Here is a 23,509-nt window from a genome sequence, read left to right on the forward strand (position 1 = left end):
TATTATTTCTGTAAAAAAAAAAATCATGTCTCTCGTGCACTTACTGGAGAGTGAGAGAGAGAGAGAGAGAGAGAGGGTGTGTGTGTGTGTGTGTGGGTGGTGGTGGGTGTGAAGGGTTTATATGTAAAATAAATAGTCTTTGGTGCTCTCAAGATGCCGTTTTTATTCCACCTCCGATAATTCACAGTACACACGTTTTTCCCAGGCTACTTCCTTGTTTGTCTCTCGTCTCGCGATACTCTCAAAGTCCCTGAGAATACCTGACATCACACATTCCTGACATCTCCCCTTTTTAAGATAAGGCAATTATTATTAACTACTAACTTAGTGCAATTAACAACAACACTTTCTAAATTTATGTAACAACAGTGCCCTATTAAGGCTAAAGCGAGAATACTTTCAGTTATGTTTAGAACTAGTGCATAGGATAAATGGGAACATTTGCAAAATTCAAAATACAAAGTACTACAAAGTATAACCTTCTTTCATTCTTTTTTTTTTTTTTTTTTTTAACGAAACGATTCAAATAAACAGTCCCCTCACAGGTCAAGTCTCTGGACAGGTTTCACTAGTCTACCTGACCGGGTCTGGAACTGTCCATCAGAGTTCACCCCAGGACCAGGGGATCCCAAGGTCGGGCCTGCCTGAGTGTCTGGTGTATCTGTTTCAAAGTTTGTGTTGCCCCTCACCGGAGCCCCAGCAGTGGGCACCGCTTGCAGATGGCGACGGTTTCGCCTGTACAGAGTCCCCTGCCCAGTCTCGACGAGATAAGACCTCTGCGTAGTACTCTCACCAGCCACTACAGCCGGTGTGGCCCATGTCTTGTCGTTATCCAGTCTGGTGAGGACATGGTCGCCTTGCTGCAGTGGTGCGAGTGGTCTCACCCCATGATGTCTGTTGAAGTAGAATGCCTGTTTGCTCTTCTCCACAGTGTCCCGTGCTCTGACTTGCTCTCTATTCGGCCACTTCGGTTGCAAGTTCTTGTTCAGGGTGGGCAGTGTCGTCCTGATTTTTCTGCCCATGAGCAGCTCTGCGGGGCTGACACCCGTACTGCTGTGTGGCGAGGACCTGTAAATCATGAGAGCAGACAGAGGATCAGTTTGCCTCAAAATCCTCTTGGCCGTTTGGACAGCGCGTTCTGCGAACCCATTCCCTTGTGGGTTGTGGGGGCTAGAGGTTGTGTGTTTAAAGTCCATCTCACGGGCAAAGTCTCTAAAAATGTCACTTCTGAATTGAGGCCCATTGTCACTGATGACTTCCTCAGCAATCCCAAAACGAGCAAAGGTGGCCTTCAGTTTAAGAACTACTTGAGCACTCGTTGTGGTTGGCATATGGAGTATCTCTAAATATCTCGAGTAGTAATCTGCTATGACTAGGAAGTTCTCTCTCTCATGTTCACATAGATCAATGCCAATCTTCTGCCATGGTCTGTCTGGGAGGGGCGTTGGCAGAAGAGGTTCTCTGTTTTGTGCTCTTCTGTGCTCACGACAGTACATGCAGCTCTCTACTTTGTGTGTAATTTGTAAAGCCATGCCAGGCCACCATACTGAGGTGTTGGCTCTCTCTCTACATTTGTTGAGCCCCTGGTGTCCCTCGTGTATGCGATCTAGTATCTCTGACCTCAGTGTAGTGGGTATTACTATCCTGCACCCTCTCGTTACTATTCCTTCATGCACAGATAGTTCGTCTCTGACTGTAAAGTATTCCCTAACACTGGAGTCTGTTTGTGCTGCATGCTCGGGCCAGCCTGACTGTATGTACCTGATAACCAGTTGGAGCTGCCTGTCAGCTGCTGTCTCAGTCCGGATGCTGTCCATTCTCCTGGTTGATGCGGGGATGCTGCTCATCACCGCTGCAACGTAGCACTCAATGTCGGCAGGGCTGGTTGGGCCGGGTCCTGTCTCTGTCTGTGGGCTCCTAGAAAGGAGGTCTGCTACAACTAAAGTCTTCCCCGGCATGTGCTCCGCCACTGGGTTGAATCTCATTAACCGCATAAGGAGTCTCTGACAGCGGAGGGGCACGTTATCGAGGTCTCGAGAGTTCATGAGAGGGACAAGCGGTTTGTGATCTGTGATGAGTTTGAAAGACGATAGGCCATAGAGGTACATCTGAAAACGCTCACATGCCCACACGCTCGCAAGGCACTCTTTTTCGATTTGAGCGTACCGAGTCTCAGCCTCGGTCAGTCGTCTTGAGCAGTATGCCACAGGTCTCCACTCTGCGCCATGGAGCTGTAACAGGACGCCTCCTATCCCGTAACTGCTCGCGTCCGCCGAGACCGCTGTCGCCTTGTTGACATCGTAGTACACCAAGGTAGGTGATGTTGTGAGGAGCTCTTTGATTTTCTCAAAAGCTGTCTGCTGGGCTGGACCCCACATCCATGCTGCATCAGACTTTAAGAGTGCGTACAAAGGTTGGCCCACTGTGGAGAGGTCTGGGATGTATTTGCCCAGGTAGGTTATCATGCCGAGAACCCTCCGGAGCTCTTGGACGTTCACAGGTGGCTCAAGTTTATTAATAGCCGACACCTTCTCAGGGTCAGGACGGACGCCCTCTCTGTTGATAACCTGGCCCAGGAAGTGTAACTCACTCTTTCTCAGAACGCACTTTTCCGAGTTCAGTTTTAGACCGGCAGCCTCCAGGCGCTCAGTGACCTTTTCCAGACGCTCGTCGTGTTCTCTCATGTCTTTCCCATGGCAGATGATGTCATCCATATATACAGCCACGCCCTCCAGTCCCTCCAGTGTCTCCACCATTTTTCTTTGGAATATCTCCGGCGCACTGGTGATTCCAAAAGGAAGACGTTTAAAGCAGTACCTTCCGAATGGTGTGATGAAGGTAGTTAGTCTCTGGCTGTCCTTGTCCAGCGGGATCTGCCAGAATCCCGAGGCAGCGTCTAGTGAAGAGAAGACAGTAAAGCCACTGAGCTGGGTTATCATTTCCTCTGATGTTGGTAGTATGAAACGCTCTCTTTTGACGGCTTTATTAAGCTTCTTCAGGTCGACACAGATGCGTGCTTTTCCAGACTTCTTTGGAACGGGCACCATCGGGGCGCACCACTCCGTTGGTTCAGTCACAGCCTCGATGATGTCGTTGGCCTCCATGCGACCTAACTCCTCTTTCACTGCAGCCAAGAGGGGTATGGGTACACGCCGTGCTGTGCAGACTGCGTAGGGCTGGGCGTTGTCTTGGAGCACGATTTTAACTGGTTGGGTTTTCAGTAGTCCAAACTCTTGCTCGCTGTTAATCTCATATACTCGTTTTACTAGCCCCATAGCTAAGGCTGCTGGCCTACTAAGTAGGTTGTTTACACTCTGTCCTCGAACAACATAGAGTCTGAATGTGTAAGATCTGTCTTTGTAGCTAGTCTTTGTTATAAACTGCCCCAAACAGTTAAGCCCTCCCCCAGGACCACTCAGTATTTTCTTTGGCCTCTGTAAGACGGTTTTCTTCTGGAGGGCTTTGTACATAGTTTCACTTATGATGCTACAATCAGCCCCAGTGTCGATTTTAAAATCTACTGGTGAGCCCTCAATGTTCAATGTGACAGTCCATTCATCATTGTTGTCAGTTGTGCTGTTAACTGAGCCTAGATAGTAATCTTCCTGCTCTTCACAGTCACCATCATCAATCACTTCCCTCACCAGTTTACTTTTGCACACTCTCTCCCAGTGGCCCCTTTTTCCACACTTGTTGCAGGTAGACCTCCTTGCTGGGCAATCCTCCTCCCGCCTGTGTGATGTTTTCCCACACCGGCCACATTTCCCCCGGTCAGCTGCACTGTCACCGTCTCTCTGCCGGTCCCTCTGTGGGCGCTGCCATCTTGGTTTTGCCCCGCTGCCGTCACGTTGAGCTATCTCTTGCACAGTGCACGCCTGCTCCCCCTGTTGGCTGACTTGGGCTTTGACATCTTCTGACTGTCGTGTCTCCAGTATAGCCACCTCCAGCGTGAGATTTGGGAGCATTTGCAGTTTCTGGGAAAGATCCTTATCAAGGATCCCCACCACTATTCTGTCTCTTATGTTTTCCTCACGGTTTGTGCCAAACGAGCAGTTCTCAGACAACTCATAAAGTGCGCGAATAAATGTCTCTGCACGCTCCCCTGGCCGTTGCACCCTCTGATTGAAACACGCCCGTTCGTGGATCACATTGCGCCTCGGGATGAAGTATGCATCAAATTTTGCTAACACAGTATCATAGTCCAACTCAGCTGCTTCATCTTCAAAGGTAAATGAGCTGAGAATGCTTTCTGCCTCCTTACCGAGCGCATACACCAGCGTGCTAACTTGAACTGGGCCCTCCTCTTTGTCCAGTTTAGTTGCTATTCTGTACCTCGTGAAACGTTTCTTCCATTCAGGCCATTCTGAGGGTTTCTCAAAGCAAAAACTTTCCGGGGGCTGGAATTTCGCCATTCTGACACCATGTGAAGGGTTTATATGTAAAATAAATAGTCTTTGGTGCTCTCAAGATGCCGTTTTTATTCCACCTCCGATAATTCACAGTACACACGTTTTTCCCAGGCTACTTCCTTGTTTGTCTCTCGTCTCGCGATACTCTCAAAGTCCCTGAGAATACCTGACATCACACATTCCTGACAGTGGGGGTTCAGGGAAGGAATATAATCCACCTCAAAGTGGCCAGAGAGTCTGTCATGAACCAAAGGGGAGGAAAAACACGAACAACAAACGACAAGGACTACTACAACAAAAAAAAGATCTGCCGTCTGCCATCGGCGAGAGGGCAGATAGCCAGGCTTCTGCCCTGAAGAAGAAGAAGAAGAACAAAAACAAGAAGAACAAAAACAAGATCAAGAACAAGAATAAAAAACAACCCTGTGGGGTGGGGGGGTGTTGTGTTCAGGTGGAGTCACTCTTTACGGTGACAAGTTGTGTTTGACATGTGTTCAGCCAATGTGAGCAACTATAACAAAAATAAAACAACAACCGTATGTGACCACCACACCAGAGTAAGCCTGTGGTAATTGTGTTTTTGTGTGTTTTTTTTTTCTTTCCGTGCATGTGTGCGTGTGTAAAAACAACAAGAGAGGGCAACAGCCCGTCGGACTGCTCCGACCGACAAAACAGGACCAAAACATAAAACAAACAAAAAATATATATAGAGATAAAAAGAGCATCAGCCGGTCGGACGGCTCCGACCAACAAAACAGGACCAAAACATAAAACAAGCAAAACTATATATATATATATATATATATATATATATATATATATATATATATATATATATACATTCTCAAGTACAATCGTACCAAGGAAGGGGTGGACAACCTGGACAAGGTCATGGCCACCTACAGCTGTAGAAAAACGTATCGCTGGCCCCATGGCATTATTCCACAACATTGGTGGACGTCTCGGCCTACAACGCGTGAACTTCACCCCGAGTGGATGAGCGGAAAACTCAGCAAGCGAAGGTTGTTCCTGGAACAGCTGGGCAGAGCCCTGATCCAGCCCTGTGTCGGGTGCGACGAGAAGACCCCTCTACTGTCCCCAGGGCGCGTGTTTGCCGCTGTCGCCAGGTTGCCGCCGCCAGGCCACTGCCGCCTCTGCCGCCTCCCCTGCAGCGCACAGGAGACCGCGAAGATGAAGACCGCTTACGCCTTCTGGTCGACCTTGGTGGGGTGGGGTGGGGTGGGGTGGGGGGGGACAACCCCCATTACCACCACCACCCTGTAAGAAACAAAGACCCCTGCCCGACTCCCCTTTCCTCCTCCTCCTCCTCCTCCTGTGTACCAAGTGGGGTTGGGGGTCCAGATCAACCCTCACAAAAAAAATGACCCCCCTAGGGTACATAAGGGTTAACTATTGACTTTCAAAATCTCACCCCTGGTCAGAATGTATGTGATTGGGGAGGCCATAGTGAATGAAATACTTCTCCCACAGAGTTCAAGCGACTGTTGTGGCTTTCTGATCTCTGGTCGGGAAGGCTTGTGCGTAACGGGTAATATGATCAGTTACAACTAGCACATTACACACATTGTGGAAGTCTGCCTCGATGCTAAGGAAGTCTATACAAACCAGATCCATAGGCCCTGAGCTTTTGACGTGTGAGAGGGGTGCGGATCTCTGTGGCAGCATTTTTCTCTTTATGCAGCGCTCACATGTCTTGCAGTATGTCTCTGCATCTAGCTTCATGCGGGGCCAGAAAAATCTGTCAGAGATGAGGGCATATGTTTTCTGCTAATGAAATCAACTGGCCGTAGCCCATCACTGTGCTCTTGGTATAAGACACCACCTAGCCCATCTAGGCTAGCGTCCACATGCAAGACGTATGGCTTCTGGGGCTCAGCAAATGTTAAAACAGGTGCTTTTGTCAGTCGAGACTTAAGTTCCTGGAACGCCTGCTCACATGCGTCAGTCCATCAAGAGCCAAAAGGTTCAGAAGGCTTGAAGTACGTCTTATTAGATGACTGCATTTTTACTTGGCTTTGAATAAGCACGGGAAGGATAGCCTTGGAGAAGTCCATTAAGTGGGCAGCAGAACTTGGAAAAGTCTTTCACAAAGTGGCGATAACAGCCGCAGAACCCCAGAAAAAAATAGAGCTCTGTCACAGTTTGTGGTCTTGGACAGGATACAACGGCCTCAATTTTGGATGGGTCGGTCGCAGTTCCATCCTGTGACACCACATGTCCAACATAGTTGACAGAAGTTCGCCCAAACTAACATTTATCTAGAGAAACTTTCAGGCCTTCCTCTTTGAGCCTGTCGAGCACTTTTTTGGAGCCACTCCTCATATTGTTCGAGTGTGCGCCCAAACACAATAAGGTTATCTAGATACACCAGCACTTCCAAAAGGTTCATGTCACCAACAGTGTGCTCCATAACCCTTTGAAAGGTAGCTGGTGCTCCTGAAATCCCTTGGGGTATGCGTTCAAAGTGGTAGAAGCCCAATGGACATATAAAAGCTGTCTTTTCCTTGTTAGCCTCATTCATGGATATTTGATAGTAGCTGTTCCTTAAGTCAGGAACACTGAACCACTGACTCCCAGACAAACAGTGTAAAGCATCCTTGATCTTTGGAACAGTGTACTGGTCGAGTATTGTTCGAAGGTTAAGGGTTCTGTATTCGACACACATTCTTACTTTGCCTGACTTCTTGCGTACAATCACAATGGGAGATGCATAGGGACTACGTGACTCAGAGATGATGCCATCAGCCCTCTATTCCTCTCGGTGTTGATGCAAATCCTCAAAATCAGAAAGTGGTAAGCACCATGATCTCTCTCGAAAGGGTCTTGCATCTTTTAGTCTGATTTCATGTGTGGGGCTTTTAGAACAACCTACATCCCATTCATGACAAGAAAAGACTTCTTTCCTTTCCATCATTCTTTCATATAGATGTCTTTTTGCTTTCTCTGGCATAGGAGAGGTTCCAAAATCAAAGGATGCTAGATCTAGCTCACTGACAGTTTCTTCAGCACGGTGTACTTTGGATGAATGGACAGGGGTAACTGGAAAAATGTGAGCTAGTGGACTTCCATGTTTCAAAACAATTTCTTCAGTTGAGAGGTTCTTGACAGTCACAGTAACATATTTACTGGAAACCACTGTTGCAGGGTGAGCTTCAGGCCTTACCCACAGCCCTCCAAAAGAAGAGGTGACTGCAGGCTCATCTATCAATGCTAGGGGGTCTGTGAAACAACCAGGGAACTTGGGGACACCACTGAATTTAAACACCTGACCTGGTTGTAAAGTGATGGACTTGTTTTGGGTAAACCACACAGTGCCATGCTTTTCCACATCTTCAGAAGTGTTAGACTGAGTTATTGTTTCATAAGCCTCTCTAAGAGCGGGATGTATGGTCATGGCATTCATGAACTGTTCACCTGCTTGTTCTTTGCAGGACTCGAACATCTTTCTCACTAACTTAGTATTTGTACCCACTAATATAGCGACATCTTCATCTTTCTCATGGTCAGGACACAATAAAGCCAAAGTGTCAACAGTCTGTGCCACGCCAGCCACAGCAGCTGATTTTTACAATATTTCTCAGGTGGAAAAATGAAGTCCTACAGATTTGTTTTATGTTTGAGATAAAGGACATGTCCTGGTCAAAGATAACTGAGGTTCCTCACAGTAGTCTTGGAGGCCAATGTAATGCCATCCAGAGTAACTCTATGCGAGTTTCTAAAATGTTTGAGGCCAAATACAATGACATCAGTCTTGTCTGAATTTAGTAGTAGGACGTTACAGGTCATCCATGTCTTTATATCCTCAAGACAGTCTTGCAGTCTAGCTAGCTGATTAGTTTCATCTGGCTTAATAGATAAATACAATTGCGTGTCATCAGCGTAACAGTGGAAATTAATACCATGCTTTCTCATAATATTGCCTAAAGGAGGCATGTATAATGTGAACAGTATAGGTCCTAAGACAGAACCCTGAGGGACTCCATGATTAACCTTAGTATGCTCAGATGACTCATTGTCTACATCCACAAACTGGAACCTGTCGGATAAGTAGGATGTAAACCAGTCCAGTGCTGTCCCTTCAATGCCATTAAAATGTTCTAGTCGCTGTAATAGCAGTTTGTGGTTGATTGTATCAAATGCTGCACTAAGGTACAACAAAACAAGTATGGAGAACAGACCATTTTCTGATATAAGAAGGTCATTAGTGACTTTAACCAGGGCTGTTTCTGTAACATGTCTGAAACTCTTCAAACAAGCTATTCCTTTGTAAATGTTCACATAATTGCTTTGCAACTGTTCTTCCCCGAATTTTAGAGAGAAATGGGAGGTTGGATATTGGTCTATAGTTAGCTAAAACATCTGGATCTAGAGTGGGCTTTTTAAGGAAAGGTTTGATTACTGCAACCTTAAAAGCCTGTGGTACATAGCCTGTTACTAGAGAGAGATTAATCAGATCTAACATTGAAGAATTAATTAAAGGTAAAGCCTCCTTGAGCAGTCTAGTGGGGATAGGATCTAAAAGACATGTCGATGGTTTGGATTCAGAAACTGTTGAAATTAATTCAGAGAGCTGCATAGGAGTGAAAGAGTCTAAATATCCATCAGGTCTTACAGCCAATGGGTTGGTTAGTTGGTTCTCAATTCTTTGTATGTTACATTTTTATAGGAAATGTTCTCTTTCATTCTCTCTTCAAAAATAACTCAACCCACATTGATAGCATAATGTCTAATATGTCTGTAAATTGTTACTTCTTCTGTGAAACTGGAAACTGAAATTAAATTATTATTGTGGACCTGTAGTCATTTTCCGACTGTTCATTTGAATGCTTATGCGAGATTAGGCAGGGAAATCTGTTGGCACACCAGCCCCACCAAGATTGTTTTTCACCAGCCGCCACTGGTTTTATGTTTGATGATGTGTGCGACTTTTCCGTGATGAAGTTGTGTAATGAAGACACTGTGAATTGATAACGATTTTGGCTTTGGCTTTGGATTTTTGTATGAACTTGGATGATTACTAAGTGAACATGGAGGCAAGTGGATCTACTTTGTGTACTGATGTGAATGCAAGAGGTGAACAGAGACGACAAATAAAACTCACTGAAAACGCGCTGGAAAATCGAATTATAGGGCTTCAAACAGAACGTAAAGCGAAAGTCAGTAAGATTAAAGCTGTTGTAAGGGAAATTAAAGGACTAATACAAACTGGAAATAATGCTCCAAGTGTTCAGTCTCATCTTGATAATTTATCTGCGTTGCTTGGAGATGCTGGTCAACTTCATGATGCTGTGAATCAGTTGCTTCCTCAAGAAGAACAAGAAAAGCAAAATGCTTGGTTTTCGAGTATACTTAAATATAATAGTGGTTTTATGGAGGATGTTAAGATGTGGCTATCTGATGCAAGCAGGCAAACTGTGGCACAAGTGAGCACCGATGATGTTACCTTACCACAGCCACTCATACCTCATGTTGAATCAGTTAATGCACAAAATAATGAAATTGAGTCATGTGTTTCTAAACATTGTGGAGATGGTGAAGCCAGCGCAGTGCCAGTAGATGATGTTGATCCGGGTGACAGCGTTACTAATGTAGCAAACAGAACCTCAAGGAGAAGAAGTTCAGCAGGAAGTAAGTCCAGTGTTTTATCTACCTTATCAGCACGTATTAAAGCTGAGGCTGATATGGCAGCGCTTATTGCTCGCCAAAGGCTGTTAAAGGACAAGCATGCTTTAGAAGAGCAAGAGGAGCAGCTAAGGAAAAAGAAAGAGCAGCTTGATTTGGACATGGAAATAGCTGCATCAGTAGCTAAAGTAAGGGTTTTAATGGCCTCTGAAGGTTCTAGAGCTTCCAGTGTTAAATCAAATGGAATGAATTCATATTTGGAGAGAGAACAAAGAAGAGCTCGAACACTGAATGCTGATGCTGAGACATTCGTGCCTGTGGCCAACCCGGTCTCACGGGGATTCGTGAAACTGTGACGTAAGTTTTTGTTTCGGTTTCGTGCGCACCAACACGATGTCGTCATGTTTTTCGTGCAGCTCACCATGAACGAAACCGGCTGTGGTAATCACATCTGAAAGTGGTTTATACCGGCGGATTCATGACGATCTAAGCTGTCCATCGGCGTTTGCAGCTGCCGCCGCGGCCGCCGCCGCGGCCGCCGCCGCGGCCACCGCCGCGGCCGCCACCGCGGCCACCACCACAGCCGCTGGACATTCTTTAGATTCCTATGCAAATTCGTCGGATTCATGACGATCTAAGCTGTCCATCGGCGTTTGCGGCCGCCGCTGTGGCTGGATGTCCGGCGGCTGCGGTGGCGGCGGCGGCCGCAAACGCCAATGGACAGCTTAGATCGTCATGAATCCGACGAATTTGCATAGGAATTTAAAGAATGTCCTGCGGCCGCGGTGGCGGCTGCGGTGGCGGCCGCAAACGCCGATGGACAGCTTAGATCGTCATGAATCCGCCGAATCTAAGCTGTCCATCGGCGTTTGCGGCCGCCGCTGTGGCCGGATGTCCGGCGGCTGCGGTGGCGGCCGCGGTGGCGGCCGCAAACGCCAATGGACAGCTTAGATCGTCATGAATCCGACGAATTTGCATAGGAATTTAAAGAATGTCCTGCGGCCGCAGTGGCAGCCGCGGCGGCGGCCGCAAACGCCAATGGACAGCTTAGATCGTCATGAATCCGACGAATTTGCATAGGAATTTAAAGAATGTCCTGCGGCCGCGGTGGCGGCTGCGGTGGCGGCCGCGGCGGCGGCCGCAAACGCCGATGGACAGCTTAGATCGTCATGAATCCGCCGGTATAAACCACTTTCAGATGTGATTACCACAGCCGGTTTCGTTCGTGGTGAGCTGCACGAAAAACATGACGACATCGTGTTGGTGCGCACGAAACCGAAACCGAAACAAAAACTTACGTCACAGTTTCACGAATCCCCGTGAGACCGGGTTGCTGTGGCAGTACGACAGCCACCTCAGTACATTCCAATAGGAGACCATCACACACCATCACATTTGTTGGATGTGAGACCCAAGGTCAAAATGACTGAGCCGCCGCCACAAGTCACATTGTCAAAGGGTCTGGAGACAAAGATGCAACAAGCTAAAACACAGAGTACTCAACTATCTCAGTTTCAGTTGAAACCTAAAATTTCTGCACCTGTAATGCAAAATAGCATTGATTCTAATCGATTAATGACAGTCTTGGAGAAACAGAATGAAATTACATCCTTGCTGGTTGAGCAGCAGTCTCTCTTTTTTCTTCCAAGACGAGACATTCCGATTTTTGATGGTGACCCTTTACAATTTCGACTTTTCATGAGGGCCTTTGAACATAGCATTGAAGAGAAGACACACAATGGTAAAGATTGCTTGTACTATCTTGAGCAGTATACAAGGGGCCAGGCTAAGGACTTAGTCAGAAGCTGTCAGTATATGCCTCATGATCGAGGATATATTAAGGCTAAATCCTTGCTGCAGGAACATTTTGGTAATTCTTTCAGAATTGCTTCTGCCTATATGGAGAAGGTCCTCACATGGCCGGTGTTGAAATCTGAGGACGTGGAAGCCCTGCAGGCATATAGTTACTTGTTACGAGGATGCTGTAATGCTATGGGAGAGGTTGGAGCCACGCATGAGTTGGACATCACAGCTAACATGCAAACAGTCATTAAAAAATTACCTTATAAACTTAGAGATAGATGGGGGCACGTTGCCTGTGATTTACAGGATAAATTCCATCGCAGGATGACCTTTTGTGACATCGTTGAATTTATTGAAAAGCAAGTGAAGGTTGCAAGTGATCCACTATTTGGAGATATACAAGACCCTCCAACATTAGCAAGAAAAGATGTGAGGAGTTCTAAATCTCAACCTTATTCTAAAACGAAAGGAAGCAGCTTTGCCACCACCGTTGCTACACTGGACAAAAGGGTCGAGTCTAGTAAGAAGAGAGGAAAGGTCTCATCTGTTAGTAAGGTCTGTTTGTTTTGTGGAGCTGGACATGCGTTGGATCTGTGTCGTCTATTGGAAAGGAAAACACACAGCGAAAAGATGTCCTTCCTGAAACAAAATGGGTTGTGTTTTGACTGTTTGTGCATTGGGCACAGGAGCCAAGATTGTCGGAAGTGTCTTTTGTGTAGAGTATGCAATCTGAAACATCCTACTATGCTACATATCTACTCTAAGGAAAAGGAAGGTGATTTAGAGCATGCTAGAATGGAGTCAGAGACACCAGCTGGAAGGGCTTTAATCTCTGTGCAGTCAAGTGGGCTCACTGGGGCCGGTGAACGTGACTGTACACTCTCAGTACTTCCTGTTCGGGTGAAGTCAAAGAAAGGAGATGAAATATTGGTCACTTATGCCTTCCTGGATCCTGGGAGCTCGGCATCATTTTGTACTGAAGGGCTCATGAACAGGCTCAATCTCACAGGGAGAAGAGCAGGCATTCTTCTTAGGACAATGGGTCAGGAGAAGGTGGTAGATAGTTACATTGTTTCAGACTTGGAGATAGCTGGATTGGACACAGATAGTTTCTGTGAGCTGTCTGAAGTATTCACTCAGAAAAGCATGCCTGTCCACCAAGGTAACATTCCGAGACAGGAAGAAGTTCAAAGATGGCCACACCTGGAACATGTAAAGATAAATGAGATCGACTCGGGGGTTGACCTGTTGATTGGTACTAATGTCCCCATGGCTCTAGAGCCATGGGAGGTCATTCGAAGTGTGAATGGTGGTCCCTATGCAGTTAAAACGATGCTAGGATGGACTATAAATGGTCCTCTTAGAGGATACTGCAATAGTAATGCTGCTTATACACAGCAATGTGCCACTGTCAACAGGATTTGTGTCTCAAGACTTGAGGAATTCTGGGAGCAGCAAACAAAGGTTGATTTCCCTGAATGTGCGCAGGATGAGCAGCTTGGATTATCAAAAGATGATCGTCACTTTATGAAGTTGGTCACAGAGTCCGCCATATTGGTGGACGGTCATTACATTATTGGTTTACCTCTGAGACGAGATGATGTCAAGATGCCTAATAATAAAGCTGTTGCAGAGCAGCGTGCTCTGAGTCTCAAAAGGAGGTTCAGCAGGGATAGCTTATTCCATGCTGACTACACCAGTTTCATGAGTGATATCATTTCTAAGGGCTATGCTGAGAGAGTCCCGGTCGGGGACCTGGAACGCTGTGATGGTAGGGTGTGGTATATACCTCACCATGGTGTATACCACCCACAGAAGAAAAGGATAAGAGTGGTTTTCGACTGTGCGGCTATGTTCCAGGGGACATCTTTAAATGCTCAGCTTGTCCAGGGCCCTGATCTGACTAGCTCTTTGGTGGGGGTCCTAACCAGGTTCCGAAAGGAGCCTGTTGTACTAATGGTGGACATCGAAGCCATGTTCCATCAGGTCAGAGTACCAAGCACTGATGCGGATCTGTTGAGGTTTCTTTGGTGGCCAGATGGAAACCATGACCAAGATTTGGTAGAATATTGGATGGTTGTACATCTGTTTGGTGCCACATCCTCTCCAAGTTGCGCAAGTTTTGCTTTAAGGAAATGTGCTGATGATAACGAAGAGCAGTTTAGCCCAATGTCAGTTGACTGTGTGTTGAATCATTTTTATGTTGATGACTGCCTTATGTCTGTTGGCTTGGAAGAAGAGGCAGTTTCACTTTATGAAGAACTTGTTGCTCTTTGTGCCAAAGGAGGGTTTAAACTCACTAAATGGATTAGTAACAGATGCGCTGTCCTTGCTGCTATACCTCAACAGGAAAGAGCTAAGGAGGTGAAGGATCTGGACCTGGATAGTGACACCTTGCCTATTGAAAGAGCATTGGGGGTGCAATGGTGTGTCCAGTCAGATTCATTTAAGTTTAAAATCGTGCTCCGGGACAGACCCCTGATGAAGAGAGGGATCTTGTCCACTGTCAGCTCTATATATGATCCTTTAGGATTCTTGGCTCCTATTGTGCTATCTGCCAGAAGGATTCTTCAAAACTTGTGTAGGCAACGGCCTGGTTGGGATGATGCTTTGCCGCTCACTGTTGCCCGAGACTGGAATGTCTGGCTAAATGAGTTGCATCAGCTTGAGGACTTTAAGGTTAACAGGTGTTTAAAACCTCTCACCTTTGAAAAGGTTGCTTCAGCTCAGCTCCACCACTTTGCGGATGCGAGTGAAGATGGGTATGGCACGGTGACTTACCTGTTACTGCGTAGCATCTATGGACAGGTGCACTGTGCTTTTGTAATGGGTAAGGCACGTGTTGCTCCATTAAAGTCTATCACCATCCCTCGCATGGAGTTAACGGCTGCAGTGGTTGCTAGCAGAATGGACAAGTTGTGGAGGAAGGAGCTGCAAATGCCACTGCAGGAGTCAGTTTTTTGGACTGATAGTATGTCTGTGCTTAAGTATATCAGAAATGAAACCTCAAGGTTCAAAATATTCGTGGCAAATCGGGTCTCAGAGATACTTACCTCAACCAACGCATCCCAATGGAGATATGTGAACACATGCAGCAATCCCGCAGACTTGGCTTCAAGAGGAGCTAAGGTTGAGTCTTTTCTAAAGAGTGACACTTGGGTGTTTGGTCCCAAGTTTCTTGTCGAACCTGAAGTGAAGTGGTCAGTTAATCCTGATGTCTCTAGAAATGTTTCTCTAGAAAATCCTGAGATCAAGGATGCTATCTTTGTGAATGCTGTTCAAACCAGTGAGGAGGTAGACACCATCATGCACTTTATGAGTAATTTCTCCTCTTGGATCAGGTTGAAAAGGATGGTTAGTTGGCTTCTCCGGTTTAAGAGTTTGTTGCGGTGTCTTGCTCGGAAGCGGAAGCAATTGAAAGCTGATCTTGTTCATTCTGGCCTGAATGAAGAACAGCTTGAAAGGAAAATAGAGGAAGAAGTGCAGAGGGTTAAGGCTCATGCTGCACAGGGGTCTCTTTCACTTGAAGAGTTAGATAAAGCAGAAATCACAATTGTCTGTTTTTGTCAAAGAAAGCGGTTCCCACAAGAAATAGCTTGTTTACAAAGGGGAGAAAGTGTGAAGAAGGCTAGTCACCTTCGCAGCCTTGATCCCATACTTGAAGGAGGTGTCTTGAGAGTTGGAGGCAGGCTTAAAAGAGCAGCCATGCCTGATGAGGCAAAACATCCTGCTATACTGGCTAAGGATCTTCACATTTCTGATCTCCTACTGCGTCATATACATCAGCGAACAGGTCATGGTGGGCGCAACCATATGCTTTCAGAACTCCGGCAGCGATATTGGGTTCCTGGTGCTAGTATTGCAATAAGGAAGACCTTATCTAAGTGTATCGTCTGTCGAAAACTGCATGCTACCCCGGGATATCAGCGTATGGCTGATCTTCCTCAGGACAGAGTTTTACCTGATGAGCCTCCATTCACCAGAGTTGGGGTGGATTGTTTTAGGCCCTTTGAGGTCAAGCGGGGGAGAGGCATGGTGAAGAGGTATGGTGTCATCTTTACATGTCTGGCGTTGAGAGCCATACACTTAGAATTGGCATCACCTTTAGACACTGATTCCTTTGTGAATGTCCTGAGACAGTTCATAGCAAGACGGGGCCAGGTGTTGGAGTTGCGTTCCGATAATGGCACAAATTTTGTTGGAGCTGAACGAGAGCTGAGGGAAGCAATTGGAAAATGGAATCATGTCCAGATCAATGATACACTCCTACAGAAGGGAATCAAATGGGTTTTTAACCCACCCTCTGGGTCACATCATGGTGGAGTGTGGGAGCGATTAATAAGATCTGTGAGGAAAGTGTTGAACTCAGTTCTAAAAACACAGACTTTAGATGAGGAGTGTCTCCATACTGTCTTTTGCGAAGTGGAGGCTATTATCAATAGCCGGCCTATAACAAAGGCCTCCACTGATCCAAATGACTTGGAGGCACTTACCCCAAATCATCTGCTGCTGCTCAAGTCAAAACCTTCATTGCCGCCAGGAGTGTTCCAAAGGGAGGACATGTATGTCCGTCGACGATGGAAACAAGTTCAATATATGTCTGACTTGTTCTGGAAGCGCTGGGTAAGGGAGTATTTGCCACAGCTTCAAGAATGCCTGAAGTGGCAGGGCACCAGACGGAACTTTATTCCTGGAGATATCGTTATCATCATGGATGACTCTGCTCCACGCAACTCATGGATTACAGGAAGGGTTGTGCAGGCAGACCCTGACAAGGGAGGACTTGTTCGTCGAATCCGTATTAAGACTCGGAGCAGCTGCCTGGACAGGCCCATCACCAAGGTGTGTCTTCTTCAAGAGGCGGAGGAGCCAGAAGAACTACATTGACTCTATGTAGACATCTTGTATTAATATGGACACTTATATGTGAATGGACTTGGACTGAAATTCTTCCCATCTGAATGATCAGTGGGATTTGTTGCCACAGATCTGGGTTGAGTAAGGGATATTTTAAATGTAATGTTGCTATCTTGCTAATTGTCTGTTTTATCTCCTACAGGTTGTTAGTAGTGTAATTATTGTTTATAATAATTAGGGGCCGGTATGTAGGAGCCATATGTGAGTGCTGTGGTATGTGTATGCACCTCTCATTGACGGACAGGTGAGGGGCGGGTCACTTTCGGTGTGATCAGTGTTGATTACGATGGCACTCAGCTGGTCTCCTCAGGTGGCGTTTGTTGCACATGGTGTGGGGTGAGCAGTGGGAGCGAAACCTTTCGTTGACCGCAATTTTATTGTGTTGTTTTATGTTTTTACCGTTAGCGATGGATTTGAAATTGAAATAAAGATTAGAGAAATTAAAACGGAAACGTGGAGTGCGCGTCAACAACTTTTTCTCCTGTGTTCAGCCCACTGCGGCTGATTGCTTTTTTTCTTTAAAAGTTAGCCACAATATCCCTGATTAAACCAAGATTTGTAAAATATTGTTTTGTTTCTGTGCTGTATATGTTGGTTGTTCCATATGTAGCAGCTGGTTGGCGAGAAGCCGTGTTTGTAGATCAGCCCCCAGGAGAGCAACACCTGTGTATGGAAGTTTGATAATTGAATTGGTATTTTGTCAATTTTATAATTACATTTAAGTAAAAAATGAATTCCTCTTAATTTTTTGAATACATAATTTGGTATTGCATTCCACATATTAACATTTTCTCTTATGAGTCGACATAACCAATTAATTTTGAACATATTATTCATAGTTTCAAAACTTATAACTTCCAACCCTCCATTTCCCCTCTGGTTACAGAAAATCTCTTTTTTTTAGATAATGGGCTTTGTTTCTCCATATGAAATTAAAAAGCATTTTATCCAGTTCTTTACATATGTTAACAGATAAATCCATTGACAAAGACATGTATACAGATCTTGATATTCCTTCAGCTTTAGCTAATAAAACTCTACCGTAAATGGACAAATCTTGCATTAACTACATGTTAAACCTTTTCTTTACTTGACTGATGATGGAGCTGAAGTTCAGATCAGATCGATTGGATTGGGTGTTTACTGTTACCCCAAGGTAAGTAACCGTGCTTTTGACAGGAATGTCACAGACTTCTGGCAGGCTATGAGTTTTCATTGGCAACAACACAGATTTTCCTAAATTCATAGTTACAGTGGGTACGGAAAGTATTCAGACCCCTTGAAATTTTTCACTCTCTGTGTCATTGCAGTCATTTGTCAAAATAAAAAAAAAGTTCATTTTATTTCTCAGTAATGTACATTCGGCACCCCATCTTGACAGAAAAAACAGAAATGTAGAAATTTTTGCAAATTTATTAAAAAAGAAAAACTGAAATATCCCATGGTCATAAGTATTCAGACCCTGTGCTCAGTATTGAGTAGAAGCACCCTTTTCAGCTAGTACAGCCATGAGTCTTCTTGGGAATGAGGCAACAAGTTTTTCCACACCTGGATTTGGGGATCCTCTGCCATTCTTCCTTGCAGATCCTCTCCAGCTCTATCAGATTGGATGGTGAACGTTGGTGGACAGCCATTTTGAGGTCTCTCCAGAGATGCTCAATTGGGTTTAGGTCAGGGCTCTGGCTGGGCCAGTCAAGAACGGTCACAGAGTTGTTCTGAAGCCACTCCTTTGTTATTTTAGCTGTGTGCTTAGGGTCATTTTCCTGTTGAAAGGTGAACCTTCGGCCCAGTCTGAGGTCTTGAGCACTCTGGAAGAGGTTTTCCTCCAGGATATCTCTGTACTTGGCCGCATTCATCCTTCCTTCAATTGCAACCAGTCGTCCTGTCCCTGCAGCTGAAAAACATCCCCACAACATGATGCTCCCACCACCATGTTTCACTGTAGGGATTGTATTGGGCAGGTGATGATCAGTGCCTGGTTTTCTCCACACATACCGCTTAGAATTAACACCAAAAAGTTCAATCTTGGTCTCATCAGACCAGAGAATCTTATTTCTCATAGTCTGGGAGTCCTTCATGTGTTTTTTTTTTGGCAAACTCTATGCAGACTTTCATGCGTCTTGCACTGAGGAGAGGCTTCCATCGGGCCACTCTGCCATAAAGCCCCAACTGGTGGAGGGCTGCAGTGATAGTTGACTTTGTAGAACTTTCTCTTATCTCCCGACTGCATCCCTGGAGCTCAGCCACAGTGATCTTTGGGTTCTTCTTTACCTCTCTCAGCAAGGCTCTTCTCCCACGATTGCTCAGTTTGGCTGGACAGCCAGGTCTAGGAAGAGTTGTGGTCGTCCCAGACTTCTTCCATTTGAGGATTATGGAGGCCACTGTGCTCTTGGGAACCTTGAGTGCTGCAGAAATTCTTTTGTAACCTTGGCCAGATCTGCGCCTTGCCACAATTCTGTCTCTGAGCTCCTTGGGCAGTTCCTTCGACCTCATGATTGTCATTTGCTCTGACATGCACTGTGAGCTGTAAGGTCTTATATAGACAGGTGTGTGCTTTTCCTAATCAAGTCCAATCAGTTTAATTAAACACACCTGGACTCCAATAAAGAAGCAGAACCATCTCGAGGAGGATCAGAAGAAATGGACAGCATGTGAGTTAAATATGAATGTCACTGCAAAGGGTCTGAATACTTATGACCATGTGATATTTCAGTTTTTCTTTTTTAATAAATTTGCAAAAAATTCTACATTTCTGTTTTTTTTTTCTGTCAAGATGGGGTGCTGAGTGTACATTAATGAGAAATAAAATGAACTTTTTGGATTTTGGCAAATGGCTGCAATGACACAGAGAGTGACAAATTTCAAGGGGTCTGAATACTTTCCGTACCCACTGTAACCCAGATACATAAGAGAATTCTCTAATACAATTTACTACTTTACTTACTTCTGTTTGCGTCTTAATAAAAACGGCAGTGTTGTCTGCCAGTTGTGATATTTTGAATTCTCTGTCAAAAGCACAGATACCGTCAAAGTTTGTCATTTTAACTTGTGTAGCCAACATCTATTCTACAAGGATAAACCGGTATGGGCTTAGAGGACAGCGCTGTTTTATTCCTCTGTCAATACTGAATCTAGGAGAAGTTCCATGCTGTAGTTTTACTGAGCTGTTGCATCCCTTGTATAAAGTTCCAATGATATCAAAAAAACGTTCTCCAAATGCAAAGGTATTGAGTGTTTTTACTATGAATTGGTGGTTTACTGTATCAAATGCTTTGTAAAAGTCAACAAACAAAACAAGACTGTCCTAGTTTATGTATTCATTGTACTCTATTAAGTCCAATGTTAGTCTTACATTATTAATTATACTTCTACCTGTCATAAACCCAGATTGTTCCTCATCAATCGTTTCTCCCAATCCTACCTTCAGTCTCAGTGCAAAGATGGAGGCAAATATTTTAGCATCATTGTTTAATAAGGTTATTGGCCTCCATTTTTCTATATTCAATTCATCTTTATTTGGTTTGGGTATTAATTTTATAAGTCCTTGCAGCATGGAAGGTGGGAGTTTGCCTTTTGTGATTGATTCTTCAAAAGTACATGCAAGAAACGGGGTAAGGGCATCCTTAAAGCTTTTGAAGAATTCGCCAGTAATGTCGTCATTTCCGGGAGATTTATTATCTTTTAGTGAACCTATAGCTTTAAGTATTTTGTGATTAAAGATTTTTTGGTCACACAAGTCCTTTAGTTTGTTGTCAGTTTTTTTAATATTTTGATTTATATTTTTGACAATACAGATTCATTTGACTTTCGTCAAGAGTTTGTCTGGAGTACAATTTTTTTTTATAAAAGTTAGCCACATAATTAGAGATTATCACTTCATCTTCACAAATCGTGCCATTAATTTTAAGTTTGCTCACAGAAGACATTTCAGCATTTCTTTTTTCAAGGTAAAAGAAATATTTAGAACACTTTTCACCTTGCTCTAGCCATTTTCTTCTGGATCTAATGCAGGCACCTCTAGCCTTTTCTTCATAAATTTAATCCATTCCAGATTGCAGTGAAGCAAGTTCTCTGGCTTCATCCTCCGACGAGTTTTCTTTTTCAGTTAAGTTCATAATTTTGTAACAATTTGGAGTTCTTTTTCTCTTGTGTTTTAGACATTTTTTTTTGCCCAGTGCTATAGTCAATCTTCTGATTTCGTATTTTAATAATTCCCAGGACTCTCCATACAGGTTGGTAATCATTCCTTGTGGTCAGGGGCCAAAAGTATAATTTGTTTGTCTGACCAAACCAACAAACGAAAAAGGGAAAAACGGCTCAATTTTCGTTTTTTCATTTTCAACCAAAAATGAAAAAACTTTTTTTTTTCTTTCTCAATTCAAAACCAAAAACGAAACCAACACAAGCAAATTACGGCCGAATGTCGTTTTTTGGATTTCAATTTTTCGTTTTTTTCGTTTCAGGTCTCAAAACGAAAAAACAGAAGCACGTGACCCCTGACCATCACGGGTCAAATGGACTCCCTACCAAGATAAAAGCCTTACTAATAAATGGCTAATAAAAGATAAATTACGTTAAATAGCGTTTTTATTTTTGCACAGTATTTATTATATACACTACTAGGCTTGTGAAGAGATCACAAAAGTGGTTAAGACATAACAAACTTGTTATGCTGGTAAATGAAACAAGCACATATTCTGTATAGGCTCTTTATATACCAGCACATGGCATCAGCTCTCCCATTGAAAAACAATAACACATTTTTGGTCTTTTCTGTAGGAAAGACAGTTGCGCTCACAGAGAGTGCCTACAAAGAGCTCCAGAGGAGAAAGAGGAGGAGGAGTAGGTAAGAAACATTTTATTAATCCAAAAACACAAAAAATAAATTCTAAATTCTGTTGTAAACATCTGCATATCTGAATGGAGATGTATATGTTGGGAGCCCTTGTTAATTGTAGTGTGTTTTTTTATTTGTCTTTATTCAAATACAAGTAGCTCATGACTATTCTATATTAAATTAAATAGTCTCCTAAAAGTTGAAGACAGCAATCTAAACGGCAGTCATTGTTTATTACAGTGTTGGCAAGTGAAACTTTCCCTCATTCCACCAGCGTCAATGAGGAAACTGTGAAAGAAAAGCTGGAGGAGCTCTTCCTGGCAGCAGATGAGTTGCCACCAGGTGTAACTGAAACACTGAAGGACCTGGGAGAATATGCCAGGGCGAATAAGATGACAACTGTAGCCCTGACAGAGGAAGACCTGACCTCTGTCAAGGTTACATTGAAATGTGTCATCTGTAGAGGTTTGTAAGATACTCGTCATTTATTGCATAAAATCAGCTTGCACCTTTTTCGGTGGGCAACAGACTTTGAATGAACCCGGAGGAAACACATATCTATTATGAGAGAGTTTACTACACAAAAAACATTTGATAATTTTAAAAATATGTTGTCGGATGTATTTAAAGATATTTCAGAGACACAACACACTCAATTATGTTATACTCACAACAAAAAAGGAGATGTAGTATCACTTTGGATTTTAAAATGTCAGCAACTTACAATATGTAAAAATGGCCTGTGGCCAATTGTCATTAATGTATTTTATCAATGTACCATGTAAGACAGTGTTGACATTAGGATACTGACAGTAAAAATAAAAATTCTGATACACAGCTTATATGATTCTTGCAGAACCAATGCCGAACCCTGTTGTTGGACCCTGCTGCCGCAGCCTGATTGGCTGCCGGCAGTGCACAGAACAGTGGACAGCCCACGACCCAAGCTGCCCCAAGTGCAGGGATCCCGACTTTGGACGAAATAAATTCGAACTTACAGGAATGGAGGAGACAGTGAAAATTTTGAAAGACTGTATTCGTGATTGATTTTCTGTTGTTTTATGTTTCAGCGTGAATTTATTCCAAGCGTCTGCTTGTGATTTTCTGTTGTTTTTTGTTTCAGCATGCATTTATTCCAAGCGTCTGCTTGTGATTTTCTGTTGGTTTTTTTATGTTTCAGCGTGCATTTATTCCAAGCGTCTGCTTGTAATTTTCTGTTGTTTTTCTGTTGATAATAAAATTATAATAGTAATGTTTATTTGTATTCCTTTTTAATAAATGCTTCTTTGTATACCTTTGTTTCCTGAGTCAGGTCCTTGTTCTGTAACCCCTACTGTAGTTAAAACACATACAACAAATACATCATTGTAGTTGCTTTGTTTTACTGTATAGACTTGCAAACACATTCAGGTCATGTAAATGAAATCTACTTTTTCCATAGCACAGCAAACTCTTTTGAGAATGGAAAATGTAATGTCTCAAGGTAGTTTAATTTCCAGTGAGGCCAAGCAGTGAGGAGGAGCATGCCACTGTTTGTCCATAGGAGCATATGAACATTGTAAGATCCTTAGTCCCTCAACTGAGTACTGGATTTTCTTCTGAACTGGCTCACACTGCCATCTACTGGGCGAAAAAGGGAAACGGTTCTTTTCGAGCTGCCTCATCTGGCTGTTCTCAACACGTAAAGCGGCATGGAGGAGCAGCAGTTCTACTCCAAGCTCCTCCTGGACGACCGAGTTTCTCATCAGCACACGCCATGCAGTTGACATGTCACAAAGTTAAAATGACCCACGTATTTTATGATCAACAGACATAGCATCAACCGGAGTGCCAGTTGATGTCACACTTATCGCAAAGGTGAACACTTTACGATCTCGCGTCCGCATATTAGATGTATCCA

The 23,509-nt window shown here is 44.1% G+C and overlaps 1 protein-coding gene across 1 annotated transcript; it reads right to left on the reverse strand.

Moving 5' to 3' along the window:
• Nucleotides 1–507: 507 nt before the first annotated feature.
• Nucleotides 508–4,197, reverse strand: LOC127537741 (uncharacterized protein K02A2.6-like). Its single transcript, XM_051960905.1, has 2 exons — nt 1,762–4,197; nt 508–1,068 (listed from the first exon to the last, which is right to left on the reverse strand). Exons 1-2 carry the CDS (start codon nt 3,963–3,965, stop codon nt 540–542), a joined length of 2,733 nt encoding a protein of 910 aa, XP_051816865.1. The 5' UTR covers nt 3,966–4,197; the 3' UTR covers nt 508–539.
• Between the last annotated feature and the right edge of the window lie 19,312 nt (nt 4,198–23,509).

This window comes from Acanthochromis polyacanthus, chromosome 16, assembly GCF_021347895.1.
Source record: "Acanthochromis polyacanthus isolate Apoly-LR-REF ecotype Palm Island chromosome 16, KAUST_Apoly_ChrSc, whole genome shotgun sequence".
Taxonomy (NCBI): Eukaryota; Metazoa; Chordata; class Actinopteri; family Pomacentridae; genus Acanthochromis; species Acanthochromis polyacanthus.

Bases quoted from the DNA above. Each gene is read 5' to 3' on its own strand.
- LOC127537741 (XM_051960905.1), bottom strand. From the start codon at position 3,965: ATGCTCCCAAATCTCACGCTGGAGGTGGCTATACTGGAGACACGACAG. The intron at 1,069-1,761 runs GTACATACAGTC...CATGATTTACAG, and splicing joins CAGCTCCAACTGGTTATCAG to GTCCTCGCCACACAGCAGTA.